Below are 17,123 nucleotides of genomic sequence, written 5' to 3' on the forward strand. Positions count from 1 at the left end.
CTTCAACCTATCTTCTTTTGTGTTCTGCAGAAGAAGGTCAGGTTAAAGAAATATTTAATTCGATTTTTTTATTGTATTAAATTATGTTCTTTTAAAAGAATTCGATTAAATGATTTTTATGTTGGGGTGAACTATTCCTTTTACAAATAGATGGAAATGACAGCGATATAGTTTCAGATTTTTATGTGAAATAAATGCATGATGTAGTTCCAGCACATTCATGAGATTACAGGCATGTAATTTTATGGCTAATTTGTATGGTGGAACTGACAGCACCTCCCCATCCCACCCAACAGGGTTATCTTATCTTGCATATACAAAGAAAGGGAACATTTCCTTGCATCACTGATTTTTCTTATTATTTAATTTCTTAAACAAATGTTTTAGAAATGATCTGTCAGAGCTGTCGCTTGGTTGTTAGCTCATGAGTTGGCCTGTGGCATTTTCCCTCATAGTTTCATGTTGTCTGTCTAACAGGGGGTGAAAGGGTTTAAAAACGGGAAATATTATCCACAGACTAACCCACAAAAAATGGTGTGTTCAGCTTTAAGATCCTGGTTAAGCATCAAGACTACAAAAGATATGAGCGGACTGAGGGGAGGGAGATATGGCTCGACATACAGTTCCTTTTGCATCAGCCAGAAACCTATCATATTGCATATGCTTTGAAATCTTTGGTTCCGCTCCAGACCTCTTTGGACCTATTGAAAGCTAAACCAATGAATCACCATCCAACACAACATACCTTAACCTACAAAGGGTTGATGTGAGCTCGGCATGCAATCTGATCGTGTCAGCGAGCACTGTGGATGGAGATGATGATGTCTAACCCCGGGCTATCTAGACACTTACAGTATTACCGACGGCTGGGCAATTGGAGAAAGGTGCGTTACTGGATACGGCCGGACGTGGCCATGCTTTGAGGACTGCATGCAGCTCAGATTGGGGGATGACTTGTTTAACCTGCTCATTTCTGGGTCTGGCCACCCACACATTTCTCCACAACTACAGATTAGATGATGTGAGGGGGTATGTTCACGTTCCCACACCTGATCTACATATTTGTGCACACTAGAGATGCTCCGATCCTACATTTCTTCACCAATACAGATTCGGAAGATTAAATTAATATTTCTTAACTTTCTGAATGTTATTAATTCATATAATGACTATTAATATTGAACATCAAACTGGTGATGTTTCTTAACATTTTCTGTAGACAATTCAAAAATGGCTTTTGTCGACCAATGACAGTAGATCTCTAGTGCACACTTAAGCATTTGTGTTCAAAAGTATAAATAACCCCCAAATTCTCAATCCCTCAGGTTGTTCCTCACCTGTATAAATTATTTTGTTTTGTTAAACACAAAAGAAGATATTAGGAAGAATGTCAGTAACCGAACAGATTTGCCATAGTAGGGAAAATAAATACCATTGGAGTCGATAGGAGATGAGATCTGTTTGCTTGCTTAATTTCTTCCAAATATCTTCCAAAAAAAGGTTTTGAACAATCTGAGGGTGAGTAACGGATGACAGAATTTTCATTTTTGGTTGAACTGTCCCTTAAAGTGTTTCCCAGCAAAGTATTTTTCTATCATTACTTTTGGTTTACAATTTGCGACTCCTCCAAGCTCGGCGTGGATATGGGTCAATAGTCTCTGCGAAAACCTTGATAAAGAAAAGTGACTATTCCACAATGAATGCTTATGCGTTAGATTGGGTTCTGTGATCCACTGGCCTGCGTTCTGTTTGAAAGACCATCATCACTGACAGTGCCGAATCCCACTTGTTACCTCATGTACCCCTGAAGAGCTTTGATTGGATCCCAAGGAGGCGATCAGTACCCTGTCATTTGCATGCGTAATATACAATACTTCTTTTCTTAATCAGCATCTCTCTTTGACCTTCAGTCAAGCAGCAAAATAGCAACCTGCAGGATTACAACGCATTGTGAGATTTACAGTTAACAGTTGCTGTTACTCTTGAGAGTGAAACTTCAATGCTCGGTGAATACTTCATACATGAATACTTTGTTTGTTCTCATTACAAACATTAATATGTAATGTACATTTTTCACAGAAAAAAACGTGCTGTTTGCTGGTGCAAAATCATGCTACCGCCCATTGAAAGCAAATGACGTTTCGTGAAATTTGAGTTTTTGGAGATGTATATTTTTGAACATCACAGCAGTTATTCATAGAACAACGAGGAGCTTTATATCCAAGCATACTGTACACTAAGCACTAAGGAGATGTCTATCAAGCACTTTTGGCATTTTAAAGAGCTGATTCAGTGTCCAGGTTGGAGTTATGTAGCTATGCTGTAATGTTCCAGCAATGCATGCTAAAAGGGGCGCTTTCACAACCTGGCACACAAAAGTGACGCACAAGAGTGGGAATTGTGCCGTGCAAATAATTTTCTGGGCACGTTTGTACCGTTAACTGGTTTGCAAAATTCCTTTATTGAATCGGCCACTTAACGCAGACTGCATGTGCAAATAAGTGTCAGTCACAGTGGGCACAATTCATTCCTAATGCATCCCCCTCTCACATCTCTCGCTCGGAGCGGCTCTGTCACAGTCGATGCAAACCGGCCAGATAACTCGATAAGCACCTTTTTTGCATTCAGCTAGAACTGCAGTTAGAAATTAAATGCCGGCACTTGCAATCAAGTTGCGCTTTTAATTGAGTTTGTGCTACTCTGAGCGCTTTTGCTCTTTCCAGGGTCTTTGAAGAGGCAATTCAGGGAGGAAATGGTTGAGCGGATCACAACCAGCATCGCTTCACTGCTCGGCTCAACTTGAATATTGCTCTCTCGCTGTTGCGCCAGACACTGGTAGACCAATTGGCCCTCACCGAATGGAACTGTCTTACAGTTTTGACGAATGTTTATATTGTGTGTATGTGTGGTTCTCTACACATGTGACTTCATTTTTAAATCCACTTTGAAGTATGGTCAAGAGCTTTGTTTTAACATAACGTCCACAGCGTAGATGGAGAGGACGAGCTCTCGCTGGAGTTTTGAACTTTCATATTGTTTTGACCAAATTTTGTTGCCGGTGCACTGAAGCACGGCTTTGCTTTTAATGTACTTTGTTACTCCCACACATCTAGAAGCTCTGAAAATCAGTCAAACAAGCTTGTGTGCTCTCAAAACACCTACCTACACTCTCGGTGGCGGTTCCACTCTAGTATTGCAGATAAGTGTGAAATTGCATAGTTTCAGTAGCCAACCTGCCCCGAAGGCTCTTTCTGATATATCCCTTTCCCATGAATGGTGCTTTGATACGTTATCATGCATTCCTGGACACCGCGAGGGTCTCTGCCAATTGTCTGAGTCAGATTATCGTTTTTGTGTATTTGCAAATCTCTTTCTAGAGGACAGCCTCGCGGCATTTCACCATACACGCTCATGCGTGAGATGAACGACTTCAGTCTGATTGCCATGACCCACCCCTCACCCTCACACCGAAAGGGTTCTTTATGCAGCTTTCTTTCTATTTTACTGTGAATTTAGTAATTCCTCCATTAACCGCGTGGACCTCCATCGCACCCCCATTCGGTTGCCTTTAGGGCCCCCTTTGTCCTTCCATTGGCCCTGATGGGGCACATCGGAGCAGGCATTAAAGAGATTTGGTGTGACTCAGCCTTTGAGGAATTAGACATGCTCATTGTAACCCTGACCGACCTGAGCCCAGATCTGGGGCGTAGGGTGAGAGAAGCAGTTTTAGGAACAGAGCTGAATGTTGCCTATTTAGGTTGTCCCTGTTTTGCCTTTTCTTTGTTTGGTTCGGAGAAACTCTAAGATTTCTTTTACAAACTTTTTGTACATTCAAGCTGTGAAGAGTGTTTCTATTTATTTGGTTTCTGTCTTAAATTGGACCGAAGAAAAAATGTGCACACAAAAATGAAAATGTTATTATTTACTCACCCACCCACATGTTGTTCCAAACCTGTATAACTTGGTTTTTTTAAGAAACACAAAAAGAGAAACTCTAAACACTGGGCAATTACAATGAATAGGGACTGAATCATTCTTTTGAGTCAAATCTTTTCAATGAATCACAATCGATATGGCTTCAAACAACTTGGGATAAGAGACATAACTTTCCCTGTAGTAGGCTAATGCCAAGTGGTAAAGCAATGGCAGGGACATGGGCCTAATGATATAGCTTAAATCTTAAAACAATCTCCATTCATTGTATATATGGGGAACAGCAAAGAATCCTTTTGTCGTGTTTTGAATGATGAGGATGGGTAAATGATAACAGACGTTTTATTTCTGCTTGAACTCCTCTTGTGAAGGGAAAATGACACGTGTGAAACGCTTACAAATCTGTATTTCTTCCAGAAAACTTGTTTAATTTGTAGACAATGAGATTCTTATTGTGGAGCTCTTCTTGTATTTTTAGGCTAATTGAGAAACAGGTGTTTCTTAACCCTCCACTGCAAACGAGACCTCCCACAATCTGAGCTGCAGAGTTTCTAAATGGCTTTGTGCTTCACTGGTCCTCATCAGCATTCCTGCAGTGCCGAAGCTAATGACAAGGTTACCCTGGCGTAATGTGCCATCTAGATGACTGATTTCTCCTACTTTTGGTATTTATGAGGACTTATGAGTGCACACAAGATGCTAAACCTGGATATTATTTCAAGTGGTAATCAGTGTGCATGGACTGGCAGGAATTACTGATGGAAACATTATTCTCCAAACCTAAATTACATTGCTGGTATAGTGATAGGTGCAGTGTGACAGTAGACTGATGTGAAGTGACGGGTGTTTGGGTTGTTCAAATGCAACAAGGTCGAAAAGTATGGTCATCGCTTCAGAATTGGTAAAAGTTCTGTTTATTTGTTTATTATGTTTATTATTTTGATGGACAAATGTGTATTAAACTTTTTATAAAGATTGTAATTTTGTCAAAGTATACTAACCTTTATATAGTGACCGTTGAATAAAAAATATTTTTTGCGACATTTTGTGGAATCTTTTTTTTTAAATAAAACTATTAAATGTTGGAAATAAATAATCTTCTCTGCTTAATTGACCAATCAAAGTACTTTAGAGAGGTATTTAATTAACATTGACCTAATTAATTATGCAAAAGTATGATTCATTTTATCAATATTATCTGTGATGTAAAATACCTTGTGGTGATATATGATTATGGTCAAACTGTCTGCTTCTTTTGGTTGAATTTAGATTCAGGTGTTGGATATAAAAATGTAATTTCAGCCTTAAAGTGACGCACAATTTGTCATGATTACATTATGGAAAGCAGCGTGCTGTGAGGACAGGTCTTAGCGCAGCGGCAGGTGACAGCATACAGCTGCTGAAGTCATGTGACTTGCAGCCAGAGGAATCAACACAGCTGGCAACCCAACAGTCTGTGTAATGTGAAAGTCTCCCCTTCAACTATCACTTTTGGAAAGATCGATATGCTCCAGTATGGTTTTGAAATCTGATAAGCCGATTAACCCTGTTTATGAGCCACTCACGGTTCAAAGCTGGAGAGTTATGAGTAGAAAGAACAATAGAAAATCATTCACAAATTATATTTGTTCATATGAATTTTATTTTCATTGTGTAGCGTTGTTAAAAATACCATCCATTATCTTAATGTGCGTGGAGATTTATTTAATTCGATTTATATAGAGATAGATTTTTTGTAAGAACAGATATTTTCTTTAGCCTCCAGTGGTTTGGTAGGTGTTTTGTTCGCTATAGATGCTGAAGCTGCTTTGACTGCTGTTTGTCCAAACATTAAGGTTTTATTGTAAGCTTAAATAGCTCCAATTCCAGAAAATGACATATCTGTTAGCATGATTTAGGCTGTTAATACTTATTTATCCTTTATTATACTAAATTAACAGGATGAATTGACAGTTCTGTTCATTTAACATGTTAAGCATTTCCTGTGTACTTTTATCCAATGCAATTTACACTGCAATTTGGTGTTCTCTTCCCAAGGAATCAAACCCATGACCTTGACATTGTTAACACATTGCTTTACCAGCTGAGCTACAGAAGAAATTCTTTCGGTGTTGATTATGTTTTTCTAGCAACTGGCCTGGAGAATCTCAAAGCTGCAGCTCTATGTTGCTTCCCAGTGTGTTCTCAGAGCAGATTGTTCATCTCTCTGTCATGATGGGCAGCCCGAGAAGTGCCGCCGTTGAAGTATTACAATCTGCTCACATCCAGACTCAACACGATACCCCCTGATAGATTAGATGCTCTTATCTCAATTGATGAGGTGTTAAATAAAGAAGTGCAGCTCATTATGAGAGATTCTGTTTGCTCTTTGGCTACACTTGTTGTCTTGTCTCGGCGGGGGCTCGGGTTTTGCAGAAGGCGGCAAACGCAGCGTCATCCGCGATTGTCCGACAGTGTTAACGACTTGTTCATTAGCCAGGTCTGTTTCCATGGAAACATGCTAGGGGCTTGGGTAACAGGGAGAAGCCTGCCAGCACATTTTATCGCGCCTGATCCGGATACTATTGACAGAAACGGTGCGCGTGCATCCATTAATTTAATGAAGGGAAGTTCCTTAAGCGCAGTCCAGAGATAATTCACTCTTGGGAATCATGCGAAGTTTCTCAATGGGTATTTTAATTTCCTACCCTACCCACATTACATATCGTCATAAAGTTCGATAAGCCATATTGTAAATATCCTATAGGGAAAGAGTCTTAATTGGTTTTCTTGGCTTGCGTCGTCTTCTGCCACTTTGGTTAGCGCACCGCTGCCAACCCCACGCAGAAGCGTGCTGAGAAGTGCCACCAGCTGTTTCGTCTTAATTTGTTAGTGTGGGCAGTGCTTGCGTACGGACATGTCTGTGTAGATCTTTAATGCTTTTGCTATTTGGGATTGGGACTAATTGGATCACAGCTGTTCTCTCCCTGTTGAGAAGCGAGCACTTAGTGACTGCTTTTGAACTTCTGTTTTGTGTGCATTCGCTTTTTATGTGTTGATCTTTTTCAGACTCGTTTAGTACATCTGGTACAAAATCACATCAGCACTCGTCTCTTACTGTATGTTTACAGGCTCGGCTTGCTTCCTCTGACGTCCATCTCAAGCAAAAGTCCCCAGTTACACTTTTATGCTGTGGCGGGGATCTGCAACAGATCCAAACACAGAATGGCTACCCAACTCCAGTTCTTTCTGCTTCCGCTTCTTTCTCACTTCCTGATCCACGTTTGATCCATGGCACATATTGTAGTGTCTGAAATATGATGCAGTGCTTCACAAATGTATTAGACCACCACCCAAAGTATTTTAAATGTTTCTGTAATGGTTAATCCGCCAGAATGTGTAATTTCTTTAGTCATAGTAGTATTTCTAATGCTAAAATATCATTATTGTTGTTATGTATGGGTTTTTGAGTTTACCATTTTACCAGAAAGGCACAAAAATAGTAAACAGAAACTTTTTTTTTTCATTAAGATGAAATCACAGTTTTAATAATTACAGTTATTTACTTGCAGTCCCTAACAGACAAAATAAGTTTCAATGCTTGATTCATTTCTGAGTTTTGACGAGTTTAATGCGTCAGCTCAGATTTTTATTATAAAATCATGAATAAAGACTATAAATCACTAATAATTGACAAAAAAATTGACATATGACATTTTTTTCACATATTCTTAAAATATTCAAATTTTCTCATGACTAGTGGTCCAATAAATGTAAACAGTGCTGTAAAAAAGTGCATTATATCGATTCTGTCAGTTGTTTTTGTATTTTGTGAACAACCTTATTCTCTATGTACCATTTTTTATCCACAATGCACTTTTGAATACCCCAATGAACCCCAAGAATATAGGTCCATACGATTGTGTTTGTCCTTGTTAACATTTCATTTCTACATGACAAACATTGAAAAAATTCACTGTTTTACCATTCAATTTCTAAAGCCACACAGGTTTATTATTAGATATGCAGTGTCCAAAATCTCTCATTTTAATTCACTTCTTCCCTATATACAGCAATGGACATAAATGTAAGTCACTATAGGGAATGGTAAAGGAATGAACGGTTACAGACACATCAATTGTTATTATTTGAATGTCTGACCACATGCGTTAACGTATACTCGTATGCAAGGGACTTTTGCATGACACATCCTTTGCCAAAGTCTTCCCAGCCTGGCAAGTTTTCTTATGATTCTCCTCCTAGAAATGGTGCAACGTGTACTCTGAATAGCAAAGAGTTGACTTCATGGCAATTCACCTGCCATGTTCATAATCATTTGGCTAATTGGTTTCCCACTGTTGCAAGAGAGATACTTGAGCAGCCATCATGATAATCTGCAACATAACCAAGCTAATAATTTCTTATTGATTGACTCATTTAATGGCGAAACTGAAAAAGAGCCCCCCGTGCTGCTCGGTGGATTGCATGAATTCGCTCTTGTTTTTATAATCACTTAAAGGCCATTACATGCCGCAGTGTTAACTCAGACTCTGCATGGACTTGATGATGTGCTGACTGCATCTCTGTGCCTCTAAACTCTGTATATCACGTCTGCAGTGAAATGGCATTAATGTGGGAGGTGCTTTACTTTGAGAAGCTTATTTGGGAGGTTTTATGGGCTATTAGCTGTGCGACTATGGCTATATACAATGCAATGCTTTGGGAGTGACAACTTCATTGAAAGGCAGGATAATGAATCATAGAAATTTTGATCACTCTTAAAGTAATGATGCTTGACCGTGAAAAACGCGTTTGACATTGCGACCTTTCTGGTGCCTTTTGTCTGTAAATAAGGAATATATTCAACTTTATTTAGCGTAACTTCAAATAATCATACAGAAAGTATAGAAAGTGCGTGTTTTTGAAGGCATATGTATATAAAGCGATAAAAGTTGTCTAAACATATTGCATAAGTTCAAAATCTCAGGGAAGATAATGCAAGGGAGCACTTCGATTTTACCACTTTAATAGTGTAGGATAATCGTAAAACGACCTAGTGTTCCCGGAACAATGAAAAATAAAAAAGGGGTTTATTGGTTGTACAGCTTTATGTTCGATTGTACAGCTGATCTGTTCGAGAATGTTTACCGGATCTATTTGATCTACAGTTTTCCTCTGCTATAGCCATATGCTGTAAGAGCTGCTTAAATTAGACGCTACGTTCAGGGAAATGGAGTTTATTCTTGCTAATAGCTGCACTGGATTCCAGTTATCAGAACGTGGGCGTTCAATTAAACCTCGGTCTCCCAGATCCACGGTTCTGTCTGCTGGAGACTATCGACCCGCTTCGAGTCCTCTGCTCTGTGACGTGCGAGTCGAGCAGACAGCAAATGCTGCGTGTAAGAAGATTGACAGGCGGCGGGTGGTAGAGAGAGCGAGGATTGAGCTAGCCGCTGCCTGTTGTAATATGACTGCATGAGGACTGCTCTGAATGAAGATGGAGATGTCATGCCTCCCCTCACCTCTAATAAGATCAGCCGTGATATTAAAACTCCTCCACAGCTGAAGGCGACGGAAGTGCACGGGTGCTTAAGGGGTTTAAATGCTGATCAAGTCAAGCCAGTACTTACTGCCAGAAACTTTTAACAGCAATCCACCCAACCTTCTCACCTCGGCGAGTTCAATTACTGAATGTCAATATTGATAGACATGTTTTAGAATTATTATAAAATCATAATTTCTTTGATCGACAAGCTGGAAGTTCTAGCCGTGAAATTGTTAAATGTTGTTGACCAAAGAGCACCTCTGAAGAGTTTGTTTCGTTGACAGAGCTAGGTTTACGTGACATATTTTGGTGAAAACTGTCAATATCAATTGTTTAGGTTTAATTCCTTTTTTGTCATGAGTAATATGTAAGTCAGTCAGTCAGAAGATGCTCTGTGTTTTTTAAATTGCCGTGACTGTAGTAAAGGAATAGTTCATCCAAAAAGGAACATTCTTTCATAATTTATTCAACCTTATGTCATTTTAAACCTGTATGACTTTCTGTCTTCTGCAGATATAATTATATATATATATATATATATATATATCAACTAACCCATTGACTTCCGTTGTTGGTCACACAACCACTGTGACATTTCTCAAAATATCTTCTTTTGTGTTCCACAGAGGAGGAGAATAAACAATGACAGACCCTTTCATTTTTTTATGTAGAATCTACATGATGGTCCAAATTCAGATGCCCTGATTGCATCATGTCACTCTGCACTTTTGCGTTCACTGTGGACCGAACTTGTCCTTTTTAGGACAGAGTTAGAATAAAAAACACTTTAGGCTACTGTCTTTAATGACAGTATGTAAATTACCTTTATTTAGATTTTCTGACTTGTTCACTCGTGAAATGAGTAACAGCGCCTATAGCAGCGGGTCAGCAAAATCCTTCAGGAACAGTTTCTGTGCAAAGCCTTCAGTGCATTGTGACAAAATCACAAAACATTCAGGGCTATACTTTACTGCACAAACTGTTCAGGTCGGAATGAAATGAAAACATGTCAACAACCTTTTCCTGAACTTTGCTTTAAACGTCTTGCAATAATACTGAACAAGAAAACGTCTTGACTTACCCACATAAAGATAAGCAACCTGCAATTTCATGTTATGAAAGCAGAAGAGCCCTTCATTCATTCTGTGATTCTCCAAAAAACAAAGTACAAGACATAACAAAAAGTGTATTTATGGTCTATAATGATATGTCTTTATATCTCATTTTTGTCTCTCCCGTAGGTGCATTCTAGAGGCCCACCTTGGCAGCTAGAGGAGAGGTCGGCCTCCGTCACCATGACAGTGTTGCCACGGGACGTGGCTTCCCTGGCTGTGCCCGGCCTTATCCTCTGTTTCATCACGCTTCCATTTCCTGTTATACTATCCCAGATGCCCCCTGTCCCCACAGAGCCCGCCCCCAACCCCGCCCCTCAAACAATGCCGGAATGTACCCGTCTAGAGCACCCCATCATCTCTATCCAAGGTGATCACTGATGTCTCTTACAATACATACACTTTCACTTTTGTAAATATTACAGCTAAGCCTTTTTATTGAAGCTATCTTGGCATTCCCAAAAGTTACCTGTTGCAAGATTCACCTATATTTATTCAAAACGTATTCTAAGCGTTTAGGAACCTAGTGCCTGGTGCTGTGTGTTGTTTATCACTGTCCTATATTTGACAGGCTCAGACTGTACGTCTACATTTTTTGTTCTGTATATCTTCATCATGGGTGCTCCACATGTGTCACATAGAGATGGAGTGTGCTACAGATGGCAAGCTCTGATGGACATACTGCAGTAGAGATAAATGTCTTTCTGTTCTCGAAGATTACTATCTGCCTGCATTCTAGCACAAAAATAAAATGCAAGAATGCGGAGCCATTGCTTGACATCACTTAGAAAAAGCTTTATGCAAACAAAAAATTTAAAATGGAGAGAAAATGTTTTGTTTAGATGACAGGGTGTTTTGACGAATGTATGGACTTTTGGAGGTTACTGAGGGGACAGTTTGGATTTGTTTGACTCAAAGGGATATGATACAGATTGAAGCCTCATGGGGGCGGGAGAATTGGATGACCGGGGGGCTTTATATTATATATTAAACCTGCTTGGACTTTAGACAGCCATGGCTCATATAGACATCGCCTATGGCACCCTTCTTTTATTGCTAGCGAAAATTCGGGTTGCATTTTATTTTTCATTTTATACTTTATCAAAGTGGCAGGAATATTTTCTCTTTCGAGGGTGTCGAAATAGGGCTAGTATTACAAACACCATTGTTTGCCAAGTTAGAAAACACTACAATTTGCAAAACAAGAAGTAAATTGTAAAGCTGGATAAGAAAGGTGCTATCTTTTTGTTCCGTACTTTTATCGGCAAGGTGACTATTTCTTTAACATTTTTGTGGTATCCTATTTCTTTTCGTCATTTAAGCTCTTCTGAGCCCACTCACTGTGGCGTAACTTTCCTGATAACAGGTGTTGAACAATTGGCTTTGCATTGTAAGCAAGCACACCTCACCAAACACCTCTTGTTATGTTTGCTCAATGGTATGGAAGACCCATAGTACACTTTAATTCCTTCTTTTATGTTAAAGCAGTGGTATGGTAGCCTCAGAACAATGTTGGCTCAATTTGAGATTAGGTTCTTTTATAGGTGAGATTTTTTGTAATTGGCACTTTTGGACTGCTACTCAGTTGAGTCTCCTGAGGCGCACCGGGGCTCCTATCTCTGATCTTTGACGAGGTCCATGGCCTACCACATGCCTTTGAACCTTTCTAAAGCTAAGGCCCAATCCCATTTCTACCCCTTACCCTACACTTTCCCCTACCCCTCTGTTCACGTGAAGGGGTTGGGATGTCTCGATTCTCTTTTGATTGGAGGGGTAGTGGTAAGGGGAAGAGCCATATACAGCAGCCCTTCAAACAAAGATTTTTCAGGACCTCACTTCAAAAAAGGGCTATCAAATTTTCCAACATGGCTGCTCATGCGAGTATAATGTAAGCCTTTATTTAGGCTTTAATAATGATCTAAACAACAAGTAATCATCTTGTTTATGTTACATTTAATGTTGTGTTCAGTTTTTTTGTCTTGAATACTTGAAATGTTTATAAAAAGTCACTAAATGTTACTAACATAACGCATTACTGATTGTACGTTAGAACTGCAACATACACAACTGAAAAGTATTTTGTAACCATTACCGTCTCCGGAATGCAATCACGAACCGGGGGAAGGAGAACGCGCTCCGAGCCTCCATCCAATGCGGTGTACAGACCGGCTTGTCCCGTGAAGGGGTATAAAACTGAATTGGGATTGGGCCTACCATAGAAACTATCCTCTTTTGAGATAGACAAGCATGGTGGAACATCGTCAACTTGGTGTCTATCTTCTTTCTGAATGTCTTCCGGCGTGTACAGACTTACAGGAACAGTTCACAGTTCTGTCATCATTTAGTCACCCTCCAGTTGTTTCAAATTTGTATAGAATTTTGGTTTTTGATGAACACAGAGAAAGATATTTGGAAGACTGCTTGTAACCAAACAGCTCTTATCCACCATGTTAAATTGCTTTATACATCGGTTGAACACAAAAGAAAATATTTTGGAAAATGTAGGAAAGCAAACAGTTCTGAGGCACTTTTAACTACTTTTGTAATTCAATGTTGGCCAAGAGCATTCATACATTTTTCGAATTTTAAGGGAAATGGGTATTTATAAAACATGGCTAGAATTTTTCATGTAAAACCATTTTTGCATTGCATTCAATACAGTATTAAAATATATTTATACAAACATTTGTTTTGGCAATGTTTTATTAATAATGCCCAATGTTAGTCAAAAAGTAAGCTTCTTGCAACATAATTTATTTATATTTTTGCTTGTCATAACTTTTACATCCTCTCTCTGACCCCGAGGTTGATTTTTGCTGTGACTTTTGGTCATCAGTGTAAGCATCCTCTTTGCACAGAAAATAAAAAACAACGTTGACAGTTTATGGCTGCTTTTCTGTATGGTCCAATATAGTTTTGTCTGGCCTCATCATTCTTTGCAAAGCCTGCATTGCCTTGTGGCTGGTTCACAAAACAAGCCTACATAGTTTTAAGGTCAGAATGAAATGAGGGGACCTTTCACTATACGGTATATTACTATTTTCGCTCTATGGCAGTTGGAATATTCTCTAGTGTTTTGTAAAAGCCTAGTCTCAAACTGTTTCTTCTGGATTACCTCACCATGAGTGGACAAGCCAACAGGTATCATTGATGTGTAAATGTGCTCGGCCGGCTTGTGCAACATACTGAAATCGAACAGACATTGACACAGGATGTTTTTCGAACTTACTTTAACCGAACAATGCCGACACCCATTCACTTCTACACACAACTGGTGCAAGTCAATGGGTGCTGGTTACCAACATTCTTCAAATTATCGTCTTTTGTGTTCTGCAGAAGAAAGAAAGTCATACAGATTTTAAATGACAGGAGGGTGAGTAAATGACGACAGAATTAACATTTTTGTGTGAACTATCCCTTTAAGCTTCAGGAAGCATTGGAGTCTTTTTTGACCAAAAATGCAGGATAAAAATTGAATAATTAACAGGGTATGACTGCATTTGGACACATAGATTCTAAAAAAACCCTGTGATTATTAAGCTTATGTTGAGTATCGTGTTTGTTGGGATGTCCAATGCCTGAAACTAAATCCAAAGCTCTAACATTTTCAACTTGAATTACAGTAATCTGTCCCAAGAAGAGAGGTGCCACAGGGCTACTGTCTACCTTCCATTCTCCAGTCTTTGTAATTGGCTCGAAAGTGTTTGTCTCGTCTGTAGAACATGTTCAGAAACCAATCTCTTGTGGGAAATAATGCTATTGTTTAACCACCGGCTTTCCATAAAAGGACCTTGAGGGAAAAATAGTTGCTTTACCTTGGGCCCTTTTGCTGTCTCACTTTACTTAATTGGTATGTAACATCAGAGTTACCGATGTTTGAAAGGTCTTGTCACGTTGTCCGATCTTCTGTCCCCAAAGAGGCAAACAGTAGCTCATGTGGTTACTGTTAACTTTGCTTCAAGTGAGTCTAACCTTGGGGTTCAATTGGAAAGCAAGCCTTACATTTGCTGACTGTGAATGAAATGAAACTTGGTAAGTGGTTTGAACAGATAGCAGCGGCCTCCGTGTCGTGCTCCAGCATCTCGGCACTTCTGCTTGCCCTTTCCCATCCATTGTAGACAGTGACGTGCTACGCTTGAATGGACGTCTGAAATTGCCAGAGCTGAATGTTTCTCTCATTGGCTTTGAGAAAGGTGTTCTTTCAGACCTTTGGCTGACTGAACCGATTTATGGCCTTATCCCCCAAATGCCCTTAACCGAGTTCATCCGCTCCTGTTGTGCCAGGGCATTTCTTGCGGCATACTCATTGTCTTGCTATTTCTATAATCGGAGCGCCGCACGGCTAAGAGGATTTAAATGCCTGTGGCGCTCTCCACTCATGCAGTGACCACCAGTTCCCTAGAGATACAACAGCATGGAAATCACAGCAGGCAACCAGAAGACAAAACAAACGCAAATTCTGACTCTTCTTAGATAAGCTGCAGTCTGCATCTTCTGATAAGATTGTCTGATGAGAGATGGGCAAGTCTTGAGTGGAGAGATGGAAAATATCACAAAGAGATTACTGTGGGTTTAATCAACATATGTGGATGTCTTTCTCCTACGAGCTTTCTGACCTTTCAAAGGTAACATAACCCGATGATAGTGTGGCTCTGTGTCTATGGAAATCCATATTCGCTTTCTTATATTGACTTTGGAAGTGCGGCTACTGATGTTGTATTGTTTCACCTTGATGCTCTAGAAAAGTATTTCTCAAAGACAACTTATTTATACCTCATAAAGGCAGTGCACACAAATCATGACTGGATGTGAAGAATGCAACAGTTCTGATGCCCTTTTGACTACCATAGTAATTTTTCTTACTATGGTAGTCAATGTTGGCCAAGAACTGTTTGGTTACAAGCATTCTTCCAAATATATTTCGCTGTGTTCAGAACAAAGACAAAGATTTAGATCAACAGTTTTTGTTTTGAGGTGAACTGTCCCTTTGAACTATGAAACGGTGTATAACAGACATGTACATGCCATGTTATGTATTTACATTTACGCATTTGGCAGACGCTTTTATTCAAAGCGACTTACATTGCATTATCCTATACATTTATACATAGGTATCTGCAATCCCCTGGGATCGAACCCACAAACTTGCGTTGTTAACAGCTGAGCTACAGAAAATGATCACTACTTTCAATCTTTGACATGTCTATACTCAGTCAATATTACAAATATCAATGTTCTCACAGAATGCTCTTTACATTATATAATACTGTATTTATAATGATTTTATGTAGAAAAAAATATTTTCACAACAAATGTGGGTTTTCACAAGATGTGTCAAATATGTGACAAAACTGTTGATTTAATGGCTTCTCGTTTGCTATAGTGTTGTGATCCTCATTTGAATAATTGTAGTCGCATGTTTGTAGTTTTATACGCTGAGATGCACATAAACATTAATTCACTGTGACGGGGGATAACCCAGAAGTGACATAGCAAACAAACAAACATTGTAACATTACAGCAGTTTGTGAAAGATCTGTGGATTTAAAACTCCCATCATACATAGAGTTCAAGGTGTTTGATCATTCTGGGCAATATGATTTGGCCCAATGATTGCCGTCAGGTTTACACACTTTTAACCAGCAACATTTTAATCCAGAGTTTCGATTGTGTCCCAATAAATGTGAAAAATATCTTGGATATTTAGATGCATCTAAATCTGCTGTATGATATGATATAAATTACTCACATGATTAGTTATTTACCATGGCAATATTTTTAATCCTTGCATCGCAGCCAAGACCTCCTGTTTTATTTTCCTCCCTGGGTGTAGCATAAATAAGCAGTCATTCCTAAATCTGTTGAAGTGAACAAACAATAATGATTATGATTTATGTCCTTGGGAGCGTTTAAGATGCTGACTGTTGAACCCGCTCTTGTTCTAGGGATCTGGTGGCTAACGCATTAATCTCTTCCACTGTGTGTTTGGAGAGGAAGCGCAATAATCATCCATCAACTGTCTTCTGGACTGCTCTCCATGTTTTTTTTTGTATGTGGATTACTGGGCAGCAGGCATTGCTTGATGATGTGTGGAAACTGTCCATGCGTGTAAAACCCACAGATTATTTATTAATCTCACTGGGGCTTTAACATCTACAAGAAAGTTGACTGTTTATGGTATTGTGTGCATAGTATTTGTGTGTGTACAGTATGTATAGTATGCAATATGTGTAATATTCAGCATGTATAATTCAATTCAAGTTTATTTATGCGCATTTGTTCCAAAGCAGCTACAGTTTCTACAAAATTAAACCTCAGGAGTGACATGAAATCCTCCAACAGCAATGTAAAAGAGTGTATGGCAAGACGCATGATAACTTTGATCAAAATCAAGGGTATCACATAAACATTTTCTTTATATTTCTACAAATATTACTTTTGAATAGCTTAAAAGGGAATATGAAAAGTGAATTTTCTTTGCCGTATTTGAGGTCTGAATTATTATTTTGTTATTTTGACCTGGTTCTCCAGTTTATGCAAATAAATGTAAACAG

General features: G+C 39.1%; 1 protein-coding gene across 2 annotated transcripts in view; it reads left to right on the top strand.

Moving 5' to 3' along the window:
* sema5ba (sema domain, seven thrombospondin repeats (type 1 and type 1-like), transmembrane domain (TM) and short cytoplasmic domain, (semaphorin) 5Ba) overlaps nucleotides 1–17,123 on the top strand; it is a 107,818-nt gene that overhangs the window by 34,714 nt on the left and 55,981 nt on the right. For both annotated transcript variants that reach the window (XM_079463755.1, XM_079463754.1), the window contains exon 3: nucleotides 10,699–10,939. In XM_079463755.1, coding sequence (XP_079319881.1) covers nucleotides 10,753–10,939 — 187 coding nt within the window. In that variant the 5' untranslated portion in view covers nucleotides 10,699–10,752. The remainder of the gene's footprint in view (nucleotides 1–10,698; nucleotides 10,940–17,123) is intronic.

The sequence above is a fragment of the Barbatula barbatula genome (assembly GCF_947034865.1).
Source record: "Barbatula barbatula genome assembly, chromosome: 9".
Taxonomy (NCBI): Eukaryota; Metazoa; Chordata; class Actinopteri; order Cypriniformes; family Nemacheilidae; genus Barbatula; species Barbatula barbatula.